This window comes from Phascolarctos cinereus, unplaced genomic scaffold, assembly GCF_003287225.1.
Source record: "Phascolarctos cinereus isolate Bilbo 61053 unplaced genomic scaffold, phaCin_HiC Scaffold_2;HRSCAF=192, whole genome shotgun sequence".
Lineage (NCBI taxonomy): Eukaryota > Metazoa > Chordata > Mammalia > Diprotodontia > Phascolarctidae > Phascolarctos > Phascolarctos cinereus.
The window spans coordinates 34174357-34194921 of NW_027555625.1; the positions used below are offsets into that span (position 1 = coordinate 34174357).

At 47.9% G+C, this 20565-nt stretch overlaps 2 protein-coding genes across 3 annotated transcripts in view; one reads left to right on the plus strand and one right to left on the minus strand.

The window, feature by feature from the left end:
- Positions 1 to 1730: 1730 nt before the first annotated feature.
- On the minus strand, positions 1731 to 5860 carry CUNH2orf68 (chromosome unknown C2orf68 homolog). Its single transcript, XM_020969511.2, has 4 exons — positions 5647 to 5860; positions 4701 to 4864; positions 3164 to 3318; positions 1731 to 2878 (listed from the first exon to the last, which is right to left on the minus strand). Exons 1-4 carry the CDS (start codon positions 5751 to 5753, stop codon positions 2756 to 2758), a joined length of 549 nt encoding a protein of 182 aa, XP_020825170.1. The 5' UTR covers positions 5754 to 5860; the 3' UTR covers positions 1731 to 2755.
- A 2729-nt stretch (positions 5861 to 8589) lies between these two features.
- The window catches only part of USP39 (ubiquitin specific peptidase 39), a 42257-nt gene continuing 30281 nt past the window's right edge, over positions 8590 to 20565 (plus strand). The window contains exons 1-5 of one of the 2 annotated variants that reach the window (XM_020969474.2): positions 8590 to 8944; positions 15634 to 15703; positions 17217 to 17311; positions 18848 to 18984; positions 19719 to 19871. In XM_020969474.2, coding sequence (XP_020825133.1) covers positions 8656 to 8944; positions 15634 to 15703; positions 17217 to 17311; positions 18848 to 18984; positions 19719 to 19871 — 744 coding nt within the window. In that variant the 5' untranslated portion in view covers positions 8590 to 8655. The remainder of the gene's footprint in view (positions 8945 to 15633; positions 15704 to 17216; positions 17312 to 18847; positions 18985 to 19718; positions 19872 to 20565) is intronic. The other variant, XM_020969473.2, reaches the window with a different exon arrangement.

A 20565-nucleotide genomic window follows, 5' to 3' on the forward strand; every position in this document is an offset into this window, starting at 1 on the left:
GGACAATCCAGAACATAGCCTGCAAAGGTAATTTGAAGGACTGACATGCACTTTAACGTATGGAGGCCTGTCTCATTATGCTACAGCAGTACTTCAAATACCAACTTTCACCATTAGACAGCTTGCCTGGGAGAAGAATGTTAGACTTTGCTTAAGCTGAGTGCCCCTTTCACCGAAGAACAAGGACAGAGAGAAGGCAAATAGAGTTGCTATGGTCAGAAACGGGGATACCAGGGAACCTGGGGGCCATGAATATTTGCTTTGATAGCTGTATTCCAATAAGATGGGCTTGCTCGGTAATCCCATGTTATTTTGTGCATTTAAAAACATTCAAAGCGTGAGTCCATTGGCTTTTCCGGGCAGCCAAAGGGGTGTAGGACACCAGAAAGGTTACGAACCCCTGGCCTATGTCATGTTGAAACAAATTAGTCCAATGTGCCTTTTCAGGTCCTTATTCTTCCTGTTGTCCAGGGTAATACAGTTCTGACAGGCAGCATGTCCTTGAGGGCCCCATGCTAAGAATGCCCTGGGGGTGATATCTTCTAACCCAAATGAAACCTATTACTGTTTCTCCGTATCCCCTGGGGAGAGCTGAATGGTTTGCCCTGAGCCAGCCTAATCAATCCACTAGGCCTTGCCAGGGGCTTCTAATGTTGGCATTAAAGACACTTCCAGCTCTTTTGAGGGAACATGGGGAACAGTGATTTTCTCTTATTGATGTCCTGACTTTGCTTCTACCTGGAGCCAAACCTCAAGGTGCTTGAGGCAGAAATGCATTCTGGGGCTGGGGTGACTCAGGATATAGGTGTTACCTGCTTGGGAGGGCAGATGCTCATTCTGGTCTTTTAGCCCTTCATATCTCTCAGACCCCTCATTTGTTCAGTTGTTTTAGTCGGGTCTGATTCTCCGTGACCCCGTCTGGGGTTTTCTTGGCAAAGACACTGGAGTGGTTTGCCATTTCCTTCTCCAGCTCTTTGACAAATGAGGAAACTGAGGCACACAGGGTGAAGGATCACAGAGCTAGTGTCTGAGGCTGGATTTGAATTCAGGTCTTTCTGATTCCAGGCCTTTCACTGTCCACTTCACTCCTCCTACTTTTTTTGTTTAGTCAAGTTGTTGCATCCAATCATGGACCATACTGTCCATGGGGTTTTCTTGACAAGGCTACTGGAGTGGTAGTGGATTAAGCAGAGGTTAAGTGACTTGCCCAGGGTCACACAGCTATTAAGTGTCTGAGGCTGGATCTGAACTTGGGTCTTCCTGATTCCAGGCCTAGCACTCTATCCACTGAGCCACTTAACCCCATTTTGGTCTCATTTATTCATCTGAGTTTACAAGTGTGGCCTTGTTTCCAATCTAAAGGTTCCTGTGGTCTAAGTGTCTGCATGACTCCACTTCTCAGTGGTAGGGGGCCTAAACCAACTGTGGTTTTAGGACCCTGTAACAGTTTAAGAAAGTGGCAGGGAGCCAGTCCTAATAGACCGTGAAGGTTCTGATGGGAAAGAGCGGCATCCTCAGGACCCAGGCTTTTTGGTTTCATAGTCGAAGGTCTCTGAGGTTCACTTTGAATCCACATCATTCACTGGAGCCAGGTGGAATTCTGGGAAGCAGGTGATGCTCTGTGCCGTTGGAGGGTGGAGGGAGAGTACACTGTGGTAATACCAGGACACCTTTCTCAGTTTGTAGCCTAGCCCAACTACTGGGAAGAATGCTCAATAACTAGGACAGGATTTCCTTTGGTACCTTTATTCTAAGAATCTCAAACATACTTTATACACTCAAAGATGGGCGATGCGAGGGGGCAGAGCTGGGGAGGAGAAGGACAAAGGGATCTCTGGATTTCATGTGGGCAAGGGTTTGGGTTCCTTTTTAAAGAAGAGGAGAGAGGAAGGAGCAGTAGGTCTCCAACTGGATAGTTATTGCTTGCTCAGCACCCCTTCGTGAATTTGGAGAGCCCTGAGTCAGTTGGGAGAGTCTTGGTCTGTAATCTCATCCTCAGATGTCCTCCAGCCTCACCATCTTCAGAAGCATCTCAGCTCCACTGACATTCCAGTTTTGATGGGCCAGGCACGGCAGGATTTCCTTGCTAGGGAGGGCAACCGGAAGACTCAGGGTTCTGACTGATCCCCTAACATTCTTGGGGTTTTGCTCAGTCTCTCCTTGGATCTCTTGTAGATATTGCTAAGAGTAGTCAAAATGAGAAAACAAACATCTGTGTAGGCTGAGAGCAGCTGCAAGGCCGAGGGTGCAGAGGGAAGCTTCAGGGGCCTACCTGAGACAGTAACATGGAAAGGAAAGGGGGCAAATGGAGGGAACCAGGGCTGAGAAAATGCTCCAGGAGTTTGGTCAGGGGAAGCAGGGCCATGAGGAGGAACTTGCCCAAACACAACAAGCACGGATTTGGAGGTCATGAACCTCCTTTGAAAATGGAGTACATTGATTGGCACAGGGCTTGGGGGAGGGGGCTCTTCAGGGCTCTCATTGATTGGGAGGTGCACATTTTGGGAATTTGAGCTAGCAGGACACAAAGCCAGAGAAACCCTTCCCTGCAACTCCCAGGCAGCTGTGGTCTGTGGTGAGATGGCAGAGGAGTCACAGCAAAGGAGATCGCAGGGGCCAGCTTGGCAGCGGACACTTCTCCGAAAGCCCGAGCAGCTGAGTGGGGAGACCAGATAGGGCCTGGAGTCCCCAGGGGAAACCTCTAGCTCTGATCGTACAGCCAAGACAGTCTGTCTAGTCCCAGGAGAGCGGGCACTCAGGGCCGGCTCCGCCGCTTTGCCATCTCTTCCTGGATGCGAATCTTGAGGGCTTCTCGCATGGGTGCGTCCAGCGGCGTGCGGGCTGAGACTTTCTCACTCACCCTTCCTGGGTCATCGTCCTGAGGAGAAGAGGTAGGTCAGCTCTCTGGTTTTGGGGAGGGGGCAGGGCATCATGGGGCAGGGGCCTAAGGGCTGTTCCTGGGACAAAACCCTCCCATATCTCCTTGGCCATGAGGCTCTTCCGAGGTTTCTGTCCCTTCCTGGGGATCCTAGACACGTGTTCCCAGCAACTCCTGTATCCCATGCAGAGCTGGCCTCTGTGGGTGCCAGCAGGCATCCAGCCCAGGAAACCCAGGTGTCCCTCCCCCCAACCCCTTCAGGCTGAGGCCCTTCCTGTGCTGTACCTGATACACGATGACAGATGTGACTTCCCCACTGTCTGCTTCGTATTCTAGGCAGAAGAGCTGAAGACTGGGGGGCTCTGGGTCTGAGCTGCCACTGCTGCTGCTGCTCTCGCTCGACTCCCCATAGTCTAGGCTGCATGCAGGGAAATTTGTATCTGTCCCAAGAGAAACCAGTGGTGAGGGCAAAAGGAGGAAGGACCAGTACAAATGGTCTGGGAATGAGCATGGCCAAAGAAATAAGTGGGGAATGCCCCTGGAAAGAGCATCTCTCCCCAGGCACCCTGTGGCCAGCCCCATACCTGCCTAGTGTCCCCAAAGCCTGGGCCAAACAAGTGCAGGGATGGGGGAATCTGGGTGACTTTCATTAATCCAATGAGTGGTATTGAGCAAGGCCCTCCCTTTGCCTTTCTCTGGGCCTCAGTTTCCTTTGGTATAACAATAGCAATGTTTGTGTAACACTTTAAGTTTTGCAACGTGATTCATACATATTCTCTCACCTTGCAAAAGCTCTGTTCAATACTTATGATGTCCCTTCTGACAGATGAAGAAACTGAGGCCCAGAGGTACTGACATAGCCAATAACTGTTAGAGCAAATGCCAGGCCTTGATTTGAAACCGGGTCCTTTGCTTCCTGGTTTATTGTCGAGAAAATAATTTCCTCAGTCATCAATAAGGAAGCAGGCTGGTAGGAAGGAATGCACTAGTTTTGAGGTCAGAGGTCTTAGGTTCAAATCACACTCATGCTTGTGAACTGTGTGGCCTTGGGCAAGTCACCCTTCCTGGGGCTGCCTCTTTATATGTAAAATGAGCAGGCTGTACTAGATCTGAGGACTCTCCCATTTCTAGATCTAAGATCCTATTAAATTATGGTAATACGATCATACATTTACTAGCCCCTTTTGAAGTGCATCATTATCTCATTCTATCCTCAGAACAACTCTGAGAGATAGGTGTTATCAATATCTCATTTTACAGATGGGCAAACTGAGGCTAAGTGACTTGCCCAGGTAAGTGTTTAAGGCAGGATTCAAACTTAAGGCAGGATCAGATGGTCCCATCCCATCATTTTTCAGATGAAGAAACTGAGGCCCAAAGACATTCAGTACCCTACTCAAGGTCACACAGCTAGCAAATGACAGAGACAGGACTGGAACCCAGGTCTTCCTGATGCCAAGTCCAGTTTCCCTGCTTCTCACTTCCCAGCTGTGAAACCCTGTGAATCACTGAACCTTTTGGACCATCTGGAAAAGAAGGGGGCTGAACTTCATGGCCTCTTCCAGCTCTGAACCTGTGATGCTCCCGGCTCCCCACTACCTACAACACCCCCCCCCTTTTTACAGGGTCATCCAGCTATTAAGTGACACCAGCAATTTTGGAACCCAGGTCTTTCTGACTCTAGCCGAAGCTCTATCTACCGCATCCCGTCCCACTTCCTGGTTTTATGTATGAGATGGAGGCCCCAGGGATTCAGGGACCTGCCCAGAGACACCCCGCTAGTTAGAGGCTCCTGGGGCACGGCCCCCTCTTGCTAGCTCACCCCGGCTCCCAGTGGAGGCTACGGGCCGGCTCAGCCTCGCCTCGCATCGTCGTCGGGGTAAGTACACCTGCTGGTCGGGCTTTCGGGGCCTCGTAGGGCCAGGGGTGAGCCGCCTCCGTACCTTCTCCTTGGCTGCCTGCTTCATCTTCTTGTCGTAATTATCTCTGCGGGGGGGATGGAAAGGGGTGGGGGAGAGGTCAGGGGTCAGAGAGGCCCCAAGGAAGGAGGCCTCTGGGGTTAGGGGGGACAAGGGCTAGGAAAAGGGAAGGGATGGGGAGGGGAACGGGGAGGAGCCTGATGGCAGAGACTAGGGCAGGGGTCCGGAGTTCCAGAGGGTAGAGGGAGGTACAGGGACAGGAACCCAGGGGCTGGCAGCAGAAGGACAGAAGGAAGGCTCCCGGGGAGAGGAAGGGGCCAAAGAGGTCGATATTAGGACAGAGGACAGGGATCCAGGCATAAAAAGGTTTGGGGCAGAGGGGATGGGGGTGGGGAAGGGACGACAGGAACCCTGGGGGGAGAACAGGGGTAGGGACCTGGAGGGAGCAGGAAGGGGGAAGGGCCGGAAGACCCAGTTTAGGGCAGGGGGCTGGGACCAGGGGAGGGAGGAATTGGGTCAGGGACCCGGAGGCAGGGGGATAGAGGGCAGGGACCCTGGTGGAGGGGTCGGGGAAGGGGCCCAATAGGCTGAGACTAGTTCAGAAGGCAGGGACCCGGAGGTACAAGGGGTGGGGGTGGGGGGAGGAGAGAACTGGGTCTGGAACCCCCGGGGCAGGGGCCAGAGGACAGAGATTAGGACAGTGGGTTGGGACCCGGGGGTTCAGGGGTTGGGGGGCGGGGAGGAAGGATCTGGGGCTGGGACCCGGGGGCAGGGGGAGAGGGGGCAGAGAGGGGAGGGTGGGGCGGGGGTAGAGCCCGGGGCAGGGTCCGGGCCCGGGCCCGGCCGCACCGGGCGATCTGGTTCCGCCGGATGTGGTGCACGAAGCCGTGGCTCATGTCCAGTCGCCCCCCCGGTTTGCAGCAGCAGCGCCGGCCCGGACCCGGCTCCGCTTCCATTGGGGCGCTCCGGGAGCTCGGAGGAAAAAAAAGCCAACGCCGCCCCCGCCGCCAGAGCAACCGTCACTCGCAGCCGCCTTCCCCTCCCCAGGCCCCCCAGCCGCTCCCGGCTGGCCCCACCCCCCGCGCGCGGCCCCTCCCCGTTCCCTTTGGCCCCTCTTCTCTCCGCCTCCCCTGCTCGGTCCTTCCCCTTCTCTGTGCGCGCAGAGGCTGGCCCCACCCCTGTGCGATGCCGGCTGCTAGTGCTCTCTTCCTCCCCAACTGCTCTTGTGTTTACTTTGTATACACTTTGTAAATACTTTGTATTTACCTGTCTGTGTGAATCTATATTCTCCCTACCTGGTATGAATGAGTGAAAGGAGGAAGGAATGAATGAGGGAAAATGTTATCGAGCACTTTCCATGTGCCAAACACTGAGAAACAAGGGGGCTGCACATAGAAAACAGATAGTCCCAGATCTGTAGGAGCTCTCCGTCTAATCCAGGGAGTCAATCAACAATAACAGACACTCCGTTAAAAGCTTGAGGTAAGAAAGGCAAAAAAAATCCCCTGCTCTCAAGGACCTCAGTTCTAATGGGAGAAACAACATGCAAACAGCTATGTATATATGTAGAAGATCCTAAGGGGCAGGCAGCTGTAGGGTGGCTGGCAAGGCCCAATAGAATTCTAAGTTTCCTGGGTCATTGGGAGAGGCATTACCCTCTTCTCTCCGGAGCAAGGGGAGCTTGGTTTTTTCCCCACCCCCTCCACTTCTATCCTCAGCACCAGCTGGGCTTTGTCAGCCTGGGGCTTGGATATGGGAGGGAGACAGGATCTCAACATCCATTCTAACTCCCTCAATTCAATTCACCTTAACAAGGCACTAGAAAGACAAAGACAAAAAGTGGACTCATTTTACAGGTGGGGAAATAAAGGTCCAGTCAATCTATTAATCAACAAATATCTACCAGTGCCTACTGTATGCCAGATCATGTCACCCCACCCCTACTCACTAAACACCAGTGACCTCCTGTTACCTCTAGGAGAAAATAAAATGTTCTGTTTGGCATTCAACTCTCTGACATCTATTCTTCCATCCAGTGAGGATGCCCTTCAGGCTGTTCTATGGAACAAGATCCTCCATCTCTCAGCTCCCACCATTTTCTCTGATTGTCCCCTATGCCTGGAAAGCTCTCCCTTCCCTGCTTTGATCTCCCTGGCTTCCTTTAAGTCTCAACTAAAATCTCGCCTTCTACGGGAAACCTCTCATAACTCTTCTTGATTCCAGTGCTTTACCTTTTTTAATTATTTCCTATTTATCCTGTATATAGTTTACTTTGTATATGGTCTGTGCCAGTAAGCTGCTTGAGGGGAGGGACTGTCTTTTGTCTCTTTTTGTATCCCTAGTGCTTAGCAAGCACAGTGCTTGACACTTAGTAGGCACATAATAAGTGTTAATTGAATTGAATAATTTGGGGACTGACTGGCTTTGAACTTACTGTCCAAGAGTCAGGAGTGATTTTCTCCAACTCAGCAAAAGTTGTTCCCTGTGAGTCCTCATCCTTTATAGAATGGTCCAAAGATCCAATGATCCTCTCTCATCGATTAAGGACTTATTCATATGGGGGCAGTGGATAGAGTACCCATCCTGAAGTCAGGAAGACTCATCTTTCTGAGTTCAAATCAAATTACTAGCTCTGTGACCCTGGGCAAGTCACTTAACCCTGTTTGCCTCAGTTTCCCCATCTGTAAAATGAGTTGGAGAAGGAAATGGCAGACTACTCCAGTATCTTTGCCAAGAAAAACCCCAAAAGGGATCACAAAGAGTTGGACATGACTGAAAAATGACTGAACAACCAAAATTCCTTTATCTTTTACTTTTGATTCAACAGAGCCTTCAGGCTCTCCTGTGATTAATTGGCAGTGGGGTGGGCTGGACTCCTACCACATATTGGTCATAGATTTAGAGGTGGCAAAGACCTTAAAGCTGTCTAGTCCAATCCCCATCTTTTACAGAGGGGTAAAATGAGGCCCAGAGAACGTGAGTGACTTCCTTCTGATCACACAAACGATGAATGTCAGAGCCAGGATTTGAGTTAGAGGCCAAAGACTCCAGATTCCCAAGTCAATCGCAAAGAACTGGATTATTGTAGACACTGCCATTCTTTTGGTGGGGAACTATGATTTCTCTGGTGGAGGGAACTGCCTGACAATTATTATTGTTGCTTCTGTTAACTAACTTCTTGGCGATCATTCACAGCCTTTTTTTTTTATTTTTGAGTTCATCCCATGCTTAGTTTTCTCATTTTCCAAATGCTCTTGACTGCACATTTGAATAACTTTACTTGTCAGTCTGTTGACTTTTTTTCCTTACTAAAAAGTACCATTTGTCTTATGGGATGGCTCTCAGGAAGGGGGAGGGGCTGTTACAACGGTGATGTAAGAAGCAGAAAACATCAATACAAATCATTTCCAAAAAATTCTTGGGCAACTGGGTGTTGCGCTACATCCATCACAGCCTTAGAGAGACGAGATAGCATCTATCCGTTATGCATCCGTCACTTAAGTAACAATTTCTCCAGTCCTAAAGCTAAACGTTACTCTCGGGCCAGTCAGGAACCATCTGGCCCTTTAAATAAGAAACTCTGGGTAATTAAGATGATTGGTCCATTCAGCCTTCGCATAGGTGGTGCGGGAACCAATGAGAGCATCCAGGAGTCTCACACACACGGAAGCCTGGGAAACCGGTTTGTAGGTGCGGGCCGTAGCTCCCGAAGGCCCGAGCAGACGCTGCAGCGGATTGGCCAGAAACACTGTGGCTGATTGGCCAGCTGTGGCGCGCAGGCGCGGTTCTGCGAGGGCGGCCTCTTAGCCTGCGCGGAGGAACAGCGCGCGCGCGCGGCGGGGCCGGTGGCCGGAGGGGATGTCTAGCCGTTCGAAAAGGGAGACGCGGAGCTCCGCCCGGGGCAAGCGGGATGGGGAGTCACGGAGCAGCTCGAGTCGGTCGAAGCGGGAGCGGGATTCGGACGGCACGGGGTCTCGGGGGAGCCCGGTGCGCGTGAAACGGGAACGGAACTCGGAGCCGGTGGCGGCGCGAGACTATGCGGGCGGAAGCGTGCCCGCGCTCGTCCCCGCGCCGTCGCTACCGGGGACGCGCGTGAAGCGGGAGCGTGAGGCCGACGAGGACTCGGAGCCGGAGCGGGAGGTGCGAGGTGCGCGGGGCCGGGATCGGGGAGCTCCTCCTTCCCCTTCCCTTCCCCATCCCCTTTCCGCCAGCCCAGAGCTGGAAGGAGCCTCCGAAGACGGCCATTCTTGCCCCTTCTCTGTCCAGATGTGGCCTCTGCCCTCAGCTAGGTTCTGCGGGTTGCCAGCGCGAAATTGAGGCTGGTCTTTCCCTCGAGAAGCTTACCTTCTACTGGGGAAACAACCGTACACAGCTAGATGATTGCATGCCAACCACGTGCAAATTAAATCCAAAGGAATTTCCGAGAGGAGAGGCGGGTACTCGTAGGGTGCGACAGTCTGAAGAGGCTTCAGAAGGTGTCGGCTGGAAATGAACCTTGAGGGAAGTTGGATTGACTTTCAGGCCTGGGCTGTCATTGTCTCAGCCCCGAGGCTTGGGTGCAGCCCACACTAAATCTTCCTTGCATTCCCTGCCTTCCCGCTAAATTTTCCTTCCAGAGTTCTGGCTCCTGTGCCTGTCTTCTATTGTTAGTGATCTTTATAGTCAGTTTTATTTTTTATGTACTTGTTTGTAAAGAGGAAGAGTCATGTATCTCTCTGATGCCGGCCCTGGGGGACTGTGGGCTAGTCTCTTAATCTAAGCTCTCTGAGAGAATGTAAGTTAGAGCTGGATTGATAAAGGGAATTTGAGCCAAAAAAAGTTATATCCTGCAGCAGAACGTAAATGCCCTGAGGACAGGGACTGTTCTATGTTTGTGTGTCCAGTGTTGAACATGTTACTTTATAACTAAAGACATGTTAAAAATTATTTATCGTTCACTTTATCCTTAAGAAATAGTCCCAACTTAAAACCATCATAGATCATAGCTGTAGCAGCCACCTCAGAGGCTGTCCAGTTTTACTCCCTAATTTACAGAAGAGGAAACTGAGGATCAGGGAGGTTAAGCGACTTGGGATGTGTCATACAGGTAGTAAACCTTATGGATAGTCCCCGAACCCAGATCTCCTGATTCCAGAGCCAGAATTCCCTCCACTTTTATAGCACTATCTAATGTAATAGTTTTCTACTTTTTACTCTTTTTCTACTTTTCACAATAATACTGATAGCTTTTCCTTGAAGAGTTAAAAGGTACTTTCCCAAGAAGGAGGTAGTAAAAGTATTATTATCTTCACTTTAATTCACCTCAATCAACAAACATTTGTTAACCACCTACTATGTGCTAGGCACTGTACTGGGCATTGGGGACCAAAGACAAAAACGAAAGTCCTTGCCTTCAGGTAACTTATATTCTTTTGAGGAGATTTAACAAATATAGGAAAAAATAAGTGTTTTACACACACACACACACACACACACACACACACACACACACACACTCTAACTTGCAGGGTAAGGGCTCTAGTAATGGAGAATTAGCATATTTTTTCTGTAGAGAGATAGTATTTGAGCTAAACCATGAAGGAAGCTAGGGAATCTCTGGGCAGTTAGGTGGGACAGTGTGTAGAGTGCCGGAACTGGAGTCAGAAAGACTCCTCTTGAGTTCAATTCTGGCCTCAGATGCTTTCTGTCTGTATGACCCTGGGCAAGTCACTTAACCCTGTTTGTCTCAGTTTCCTCATCTGTAAAAGGAGCTGGAGAAGGAAATGGCAAACCACTGCAGTAGCTTTGCCAAGAAAACCCCAGTGGGGTCATGGAGAGTTGGACACAGCTGAACAACAACAGGGACTCTGGAGGAGGGAGCACACTCCAGACAAGGAAGATTGCCTTTGCCAGTGTCCTGTGTGGAAGCAGCAGGCAAGCCAGCTCAGCTGGAATACTGAGTGTGCTTCATATGTGGGCAAACTGATGTTCCTAGCATCTAGTTGTAAAGGCTGTATCAGGCCTTGGGATCTGGGAGCTATCCAGGTATGCTGTACCAACTCAGAGCTGGAAGGAACCTTAGAGCTCATCTAAGGCAGATGAGGTAGTCTGAGTTCAGAGGGTCTAGTGACTTGCCCAAGGTCGTAAAGCTGCACAGTTGGTGCTAGAGAGGCTGGGTGAAGGAAACCAGTGTGGTTCACCGGGCTGCCATATGAGGATGAGCCTTCCAGGATTGGGGTGAGGTTCTAATGAGGTAACGAGCACTTTGCAAACTGTAGCATGCTAGGTAAATGCTAGCCCTCATATGAGGATGTGTGGACAGACTGGGGATGTTTGGCCAGGATGAGGAAGGGGTTGTAATAGTTGTCTTCATGTATCTGAAGGGCCGTTGGATGGAAGTGGGGCGTGTTCTGCCTGGCCCCAGACAGCTGGGGGCCAAGGGGAACTGGAAAGAGGAAAATTTAGGTTTGATTTAATGCTCTTCTCAAGTATTACAGTGACTGGGAGAGGTTTTCTTTATTCTGCCCAAGTTGTAAGCTCAAGGGGATAGGAAATATTTAAACGTATTTAAACTTTGTGCCTTCCCACCTATGTCTTAGGCATCCTTCAACGCTCCTGTTCTGGTTAACATTTTTGTCAAGACCATGCATAATGACATAGAAGGAATATTTAGCAAATTTGGAGATTGGAGAGGTAGCTTATATGATGAATGACAGAATCAAAGGGTTCAAAAGAAACTTCATAGTGTGAGAAATGATTATTTCTCTCTTATATTAATAACTATTTAATCAGAAGTTTTTCCCCTTTTCTGCTTCCTCAGCCAGAAATCACTTAATGTGGGAAATCTTTCTAAAAGACATACCTAGCCAGAATGACTGAGATCTAATAAAGACAGTAAAACGAATTCTAAGTTTGGGCTAATGGGTGCATTCCTGCTCATTGTGTTTGCTCAGAGAGCTCTGGGAAAATATAGATCCTCCTTTTTGTCATACAGGTGGTATGGAAATAGGTAAGTCTCTTTGACCAAGACTTGGGTGATCCAATACCCTCATTGTAATATAGCCCAGCCCCTCATTGTAATATTCATTCTCATTAATTGTTAACCAATCAGAGTTGATTGCCACCCTCAGGAGCACCCCGTCTTCCAAGGGTATATAAACTGTGAGCCCACCGGCATGAGGAGTCTTTGGTTTGAGAGATATGGCCAACTGACCATCCTTTTATTAATAAACATGATTAAATTACCCAGAAATTATGTCTGATGAACCTTTTTAAACTCCACAATAGGCTGGTCCGAAACCAGCGAGTTCCCATCTCCTTGCCTTGGCACAAACTCTCCTGCTGGCCTGGAAAATACTTCCTCCTCACCTTAGCCTCTTAGAAGCCCCAGCTTCATTCAGAGGCCACCTTAAGGGTTACAGCCTTCAGGAGGCTGAGGCCTTTCCTAGTTCCCCCACCCCATCGTTTGCATTTGCTTTGTATGTATTTTTAATTACGCATACATGTTTGCTTCAATGGAACATAAGTTCCTTGAGGGCAGAGACTTTTCATTGTCTCTTTCCAGCAGCTAGCAGTGCCTGACACATAAAGATATTAATACGTGCATGTTGAATGAATGAATCCTGTAGCCTTGTGCTACTGTATGCAAAAGCTACTTAGCCTGATGTTCAGGCCCCCCCATTTCCCACCTTGTCTTTTCTTTACCTCTGTAACAACAAGCTCTGAGGTTGACTGGATTTATGTGTAGGTCATCTCTTAGCTTACTACTTAGGCCCATATTTAACCTTCTTCTGGGTTCTAGGGTAATTGGGGCATATGTTTGAAACTTTAAAAATTAATAAATGGGCAATTTATCATTCATGGGTTTGTACTCCCACTCCAGTTTTTTAAATATTTAGTTTCTCAAGTAGTTAATTACTACTGGGAAAGGAGAAATGTATGGGTTTTTGAAAATATTTTTATATTCCTAATATCTGTATATCTCTTCTCTATATTAAATCTCTTAATCTTATGGAATTAAATATTAAAATTGTTAGATGAATAATTTATTAACAATGGCATTAGTAGTAAATCAGATGTAATTGTTTGCAATATTTTAACTGCAAAAGATCACAGCCAGAGTCATTTTAAACACTTCACTATAACATCGAGCGACTTAACTTTTGTAAACACAGTTCCACCATTCAGTTCACTTAAGATACTGATTATTAACATCTCAAGCATCCTTTTTATATTCCTCTTTAATCAGAGTTGAATTTATTCTCTCAGGAAATAAGTTATTTTAGGTCCTTGTCTTTGTCCGTTACTCAGCCATCATAGCCTCTCCAAAATGCATTGTAAACTGTTAATTCTTCACAGACTCTTAAAATTCTGTTTGTTTCTTCCTTATACAACATTTCAAAGTTCTAACAAGAGGGCAGTTTCTGCTTACCTTCTTTCTCTCTGTGTTCAAAGATCCCTCGTTGACCCAAAGTTAAGTTAACACATACTCTCTGATTCCAAAGGGAGGACACCTCAGGGAATGATAGTTGGAGCTGTAGTTCCCAGCTTCGAGCCCAGGCTGTCCTTGGGCAGTAACAGAACCTCTAGTTTCTGGGGGAGGCCCTAGTGAACCAGGCAGCACAGCTCTCTGGCCTTCTTTTCAGAAGTTTGTTTCAGAAACCCTGGACTCCAGACACACTAAACAGCTTTTTCTTTTCCTACTTCTCTTACTGAGGCTCTTTCTTCTGCTGGGATTTCTCTAATCCTCTCTAATTCTCTAATCAAACCAGCTAGAAATAGTCTCTTACTCTGAGCACCCTTAGCAACGTGCAGTAGTTTGTTTGGCAAACATCCGTTGAACTCCAGGCAAGACTCAATGTTAGGGACTGTATAGAATTCAGTAGTAAGTGAGATGTCTTTGCTCTGGAGGAGCTTGAACCACTGCCTTGTGTGACAGTGATTTGTCTGTTATGTTGTTCCTGTGATTGGATTGCAAGATGCTTGGTGGGCAGGGATTGTGTCTTGTCCCTCTCTGTAATATTCCCGGTTTTTTGCACGGGCTCGATTGGTGAGTTCTTGTTAAAGAAATTGAGTTTATTTTTATGGGATGTTTTATGGTTCAATGCAATCGAATAAAGATTTATTGGGGCCCCACAGTGGGCAGAGCCCTGGGGACAAAGATAGGAGGAAGACGCTGTGCTCAGGGACCTTACTGCCACCATTAGATAATAAGCAGCTGGGGATCACTGTGGAGAGAGCGCTGGGACCTAGAGCCTAGAAGACCTGAATTCAAATCCAGCTTTAGACACTTCCTAGCTGTGTGACTCTGGGCAAGTCATTTAACCTCTATGTACGGCCTCAACTTCTTGTACTGTAAGATGAGGATTATAGTAGCACCTATGTCCCCGTGTTGTTGTGAGGGTTAAAATGAGATATATTTGTAAAATACTATGGAGATGCTGCTGCTGCTGTTAGTTTAAGAGTGATGTGAGATGGGGAATACAGTGCTGGGCCTGGAGTCAGGAAGACTTGAGTGTGAATCCTGTTTCACACACCTGCTCGCTGTGTCTCTTAACCTGTGCCTGCCTCAGTTTCCTCAGCTATAAAATGGGGATCATAATAGCTCCTGTCTCCCAACTTTGTTGTGAGGATCCAATGAGATGATATTTGTGATGCTCTTAGTGAATGCTTAATAAAGCTCATTCCCTCCCTTTCTGTAATGACCCAATAATAGCTAGCGTGTAAAGCATTTCAAGATTTGCAGAAAGCAGTATTCAGATGTTAACTTGTTTGACTCAGGTGCAGTTATTATCCTCATTTTACAGATGAGGAAACTAAGGCTGAGAGGGTAAATGACCTGCCCAGGGTTACAAAGTTAGGGTCTGAAATAGGATTCACACCCAGGGCTTCCAGTCTTGACAAGTCCATTGTGCCAGCTTGCTGCCTAGATTAGATACTCAAAGGGTGGGGATGGGTGAAGGCCACATCTACGTAAATAAGATAGGGTGTGACGAGTACTAAGGGAAGCGTTCAGACAGAATGCTACAAGAAATTTGGGGAGAGAGGGACCTTTGAGTTGGGAGAATAGGGAAGTCTGTAATAAATGGGAGGAGAGACCTAAGCTGGGAAGGGAATATGTGCCAGTTTGGATGGGTCATGAAGTCGTCTATGAAGGGAAATGGAATGAAATAAAGTTGGTAAGGTTAAGTAAATTGGAATGAGATTCTGGAGGGCCTTAAATTGCAAGCTGAAAGTTTGCGTTTTATCCTGTAGGCCCTGGAGAACTGGTACAGAATTTTGATGGAGGAAGCACATTGTTGCTAGGGCACTGGTTTAGAGTCAGTGAGATCTGAATTCAGATCCTGTTGCAGACATATTAGCTATATGACCCTGCACAAGTCATTGAAGCTCTTTGTGGCCTACTTTCCTTAGCTGTAAAATGAGGGGATGGGACTTACTTGCTTCCAAAGGCCCTTCCAGCTGTAACTGTGCCCCTGTGGGTGACTTGTGCTTCAGGCAGATTATTTAGCAGCTCTGTGTGGCGGATGGATGATAGAGGGCAGAGGCTGGGTACCCTGGGCCCAGTTAGAATGCCATTAGATGACGGGTCAGAGGTGATGGGGTACCACTGACCTTAGATTCACCTTTATGGGGTGTGGCTGGAGGAGGTTACATTCTCATTCTAGGATCCCAGTCTGTTCAGTAGCCACTGGTTTACTTTCAGGGGGGTGGAGGGGCAGACTATAAGGTCCTCTGTTTGACATGGCTGTTGAGCTGAGCTGAGCTGAGCCTCTGGTCACTCCCTTCTTTAGCTTCTGCCTGTCACTGACTTGTGTTGTAATTTTGCATCTTCACTGCCCTTGATTTTCATTTCAGTGCGATATGGACGCTTAGACGCTGAGGATCGAAGGAGCCGCCATTGCCCCTACCTGGACACCATTAACAGGTCAGTGAAGCAGAGAAAAGTTGAGTTTATCGGACAAAAAGAACATTGGGGCTGGTCTAGAAGAACATAAAAGCCATTTGGATTGTATACAGTCCATAGTTAATGATACAGAGTAGAGCGGCTCACATGTCACCCTTTTAAGAGCTTTGGGTGCCAGAAGATGTGTGTCTGCTCCACTTTATAGCTCAGTTTGTAGAAGAATGGACATGTGCCTGACTCGGAATGTAAATGAAATGGGCTTTTAACTTTGATAGATACGGGGAATGGGGATGTGTTTGCAAACCCTGCAGTTCATCTGAAAGCAGATGAGTGTTTGGTAGATTGTAATGATTTATCAGAAGATTAGAATGCAGTGCCAGTGATTGAGGATAGAGAAAGGAGTGAGTGGAGTCCGTTATTTCTCATGCTCACCGCTACTTTGCACACACATTAAGAAATCTGCAGGCATGTGAGAACATTCCCTTACTCTCTTCCTCTGTGATCTATTTCGTGTTCTGGGCTTCAGCATAAATGCCATCCTCCTCTTTGGTTGAAACTTTTCTCCCTTGACTTCCATGATGCCCCTTTCTCCAGGTCCTCTTTTCATTTCTTGAAACTGTTCTCTTCCCTCAGGGCCCAACAAAGCTGGCCTCTTCTCATCCTCCCAGCTGTTGATGGTTTCCCTCAAGTTTTCTGAAAGTCCTTCTCCCTCACCCCCCTTTCTTTGCTTAACCTCTGCCATTGTCTGTTTTGTAATCTTATTTGCACAGCATTGTATATTCCCAGTAGTTAAATGCTTTGAGAGGAGGCACTATGTCTTCTTCATCTTTGTGTCCTTAGTGCCTAATATAGCACCTTTGCACATATTAGGTGTTTAATAAACGTTTGTCAAGTGAATGCTTCACAGAATATTTGTATTTTATTTGAGAATACTTCTTTTTTTCCTCACTTTCACTCTTACCCCCAGGGCTGTCTTAGTGAGGGGGCTCAATCAAACAAAGGGACCCTCTAATTTCATTTCAGTTGTTGAGCCGTGCTTTGGATCATCAATCTGGAGGACAGGTAGCCTAGCTATGTTATTTACAGATGAGGACAGCAAGGCCCAGGGGAGAGACGTGTCCTTGCACATTGGCCACAAAGGTCATAGAACCATCACAGATCACGGATCTAGAACTGGAGAGGTCTCAGAGGCTTATTTCATGTAGTCTTCTCATTTTAGAGGTGAAATGACAGGCCCAGGGAGACCCTGAGTGTTTTGGCAGGGAAGTGTGCTTAGCTTGTTATAAATAGCAGCAGGCATAGAGGACTGCCCTGTGTATCTGCTCAAGGTGCTTTGGCCATGTGGATGGAGGCTCAGTGTATGATTGTGTCAGGAGCAGGGCGAGGAGGGTGCGTGTCTAGAGTAGACACCACATACCAATAGCAGCAGATCTGGGACCTTCTCCAAAGTAACACAGCTTTGTGCTCCTGGAGGGCCTCAGCCTTGGCTTAATAGATTTCATTCCTGTTAATTGTTTTCCTCTTATTCTTTCAGGAGCGTCCTGGACTTTGACTTTGAAAAACTGTGCTCCATTTCGCTTTCACACATCAATGCGTATGCCTGCCTGGTGTGTGGCAAATACTTTCAGGGTAAATATACTTTGTCTGACTTAGAGCTCCAAACTTCCCTGTAGGCATGGCAGTTTAGGACCTGCCCAGAGGAACACAGGTGTTTTTAGCAGTCCCTTTCAGTCCCTTTGGGATCAGATAGCCCATTGGCATGAGTCTTCTGAAGAATAGGTAACGGCTTTTGCTGAGGATCCCTTTGTGAAGGAACCTCTCTTAGCCATTCTGGGAATGAGGTTGAGTACTGTCGGGGTTAAGTGACTTGCCCAGGGTCACACAGCTAGTGAATGTCGAATGTCTGAGGCCGGGTTTGAACTCAGGTCCTCCTGACTCCACGGCCGAAGCTCTATCCACTGTACCACCTAGCTGCCCCAGAGGTGGAGTACTTCTGCTCAGTCTTTTACCATATGTTTATCCCAGCATTCTTCTGAGCTGTGCAAATGCTGAAAGAACTAAAAGATACGCTTAATGCCCTCAAGGAGCTTAGGTGGCCGGGCAGCACATCATGGCGTGCTGTCCTGATCGATGCCGATCCACTGGGCTACGTTCTTGTAGAAAGGAGAGGCTGTCCTGGACGACGACCATAGGAGTTTGTCTTTAGGCTCAACTTTCAAGGCAGGGAATGATTATACAGGTCATATGGAAGCCACCTCAAACGAGGCCCCAAAAGAGAGAGGAATGTGATGTATTCTGGGGAAATGATTAACGGACAGTCTGGATAGGGGAATGAAGGGAGAGAAGGTTGGATAGACAGAGGGCAGCTCATGGAGAGCCTTTAGTGCAGCCTAATGCACCAAGCATTTATTAAGCACCTTTGTATAGCAGGTAGTGTATTAGAGACCAGGGATAAAGAGAGTGAAAAATGGCCACTGTAGTTTATATTCTACTAAAAGCTAGGTGGAAGAATTTCAGCCTACTAGGTATGTAGTAAGGAGCCACTGTAAGTTTGGGGGCCTGGAAACGGCATAAAGAGCATGACATTTATGTACGATGAATCTTGTGGTGGTATGCAGGATGAGTGTGGGAATGGAGAGGAAAGGATATTTCAAAGAAAAAAGTGGCAGGAGCTGGTAAGATTTGTTCTGAATGGAGAGTGGAAAATCAGGATTTTAAGCTTTCTAGCTTAAGAAATATGCAGAAAGGTTTTACTGTTGGAAAAAATGGAAGTTGGGGAATGGGATAGAGTTTGGAGAGGGATGAGGAATCTGGTTTTAAGTCTGTTAAACTGAAGGTTGTTTTATAGACAGCATAAGAAATTGGAAACGCAGGACCATAGTATTTTGGTGAGAGGCCTATTCCCTACCTTTCCACTGTGCCAAGGAACGCTTCTGGGATGGATGTGGGTGTGGGGGTCTAGAAATCTATAGAAAGGAATTGATTTCCCTGAATACTGGACCATGGGGGATTCCTTTCTGGGTTCTGTCTGCGATTGAGGATGAAAAAATGTTTTATTGTTACTGAGTGTAACATGATAATATGGAGGAGGCCTGGGGAAAATCGGCCCCTTGAAGTTGTCTTGCCACATCCCCTCCCCTAACGTCCCTTCCTTCTTTCCGCCAGGACGAGGGTTGAAATCACATGCCTACATTCACAGTGTCCAGTTCAGCCACCATGTTTTCCTTAATCTGCACACCCTCAAGTTTTACTGCCTTCCAGACAACTACGAAATCATTGACTCCTCACTGGAGGACATCACCGTACGTGTCACTGTGGAGGGCGTCAGGTCTCTTGGGAGCCTCTTTGGGGTTGACACGGGTCATTTCCCTTGTGTGCCAACTTACCCCTATGTCCTAGATGGAGCCCAAGCGGCCTTGGGGGGGTCACCTTTAACATGTGGGGGAATGGATACAATCAGCGTCCAGATGTTGGGATCCTGGGAATCTGTGGTGTGTGTGATGGGGAATCTTTAATAAATTATGTCACCGAGGAAAGGGAACGACTTCATGCTGGCTGTAATGTGAGTCACAGTCTCAGAAAATAAGTTAATTTTCTTGTTGAACTGAAGGCTGGCATTTGAGCTCATGAAGACAGCCAGGTAGTGTGCTGGATAGAGTGCTGGATTTGGAGTCAGGAAGACCTGATTTCAAATCCTGCCTCAGACTTTTCATTAGCTGTATGACCTGGGCTAAGTTACCAGCTCAGCCTTGATTTCTTCATTTGAAAAGTGAGGATAATAAAGCTACCTGTCACATAGGGTTGTTTGAAGGATTAAGTGAGACCACACATGTAAAATGTTTTGCAAACCCAAGTGCGCTACAAATGCTGGCTATTATTACACAGTTAAGAGCTTGCTTCAGTGAGAAAACCCTGGGGGCAGCCTTCTTTGGGAGTGCTGCCTCTTCTCACCAGGTCTGCTTTTGTTAGGTCTCTGGAGCTCTTGCTGATCTTAAGGAGGGTTATACCTCTGCTGATTCTCTATTTCTCTTTGCAGTACGTCTTGAAGCCCACATTCACCAAGCAACAGATTTCAAACTTGGACAAGCAGGCCAAGCTATCTCGGGCTTATGATGGTACCACATACCTGCCTGGTATCGTAGGGCTGAATAATATCAAGGCGAATGACTATGCCAATGCCGTGCTTCAGGTAGGCCCAGGAGGAGAGGCTAACTTTGGAGGCAGGTGAGAGGAGGAGGAAGTGCCATCACTAAACGTGGTTGTGGCCTCGCTGCTAGGGCTGTCTGACCACACCCGAGGCTTGACCAGGGAGTTCACTCCTGCATCAGCCCCTGGGCCATTGGTGAGAGATGGGCCGGTGTACCCACCTTCTTTCCGTCTCCTGAGCCTGTGACCTGCGGCACTTGCGTGGTCCCTCACCGAGACCTGCAATGAAATCAGTGCTTTATGTGGCTTTGGACAGACTCTCTAATCTCTCAGCCTCAGTTTCTTCATTTGTAAATTGGGGCAAATCATACTTATACTGTCCATGTCATGGGGCTCTCTTGAGGAAAGCGCTTTGTGGGCCTTCTAGAGATGTTGACTGTTGTTGCTTCTATTGCTGCTATAGTCATTTCTGCTACCACTGCTGCTGAATTGGGGGGGATCTGGGGATTTCCTTGTGACATTAAGGTGACAACCAGAGACGACTCAGTGTCCCAGCTGGTGAGCCTGAGATTGTCCTGGCTGTGAGATGGTATCTTATTCCTGCCTCACTTCTGGTTAAAAAATAACTGACACATTAGACACTTAACCTTAGTGTGAAGGTAATTATATTTGTTGGATAATTATTGACATTTCACTTGATTTCAGCACACGGAGTCTCAGAATCAGAAAACTGAGTT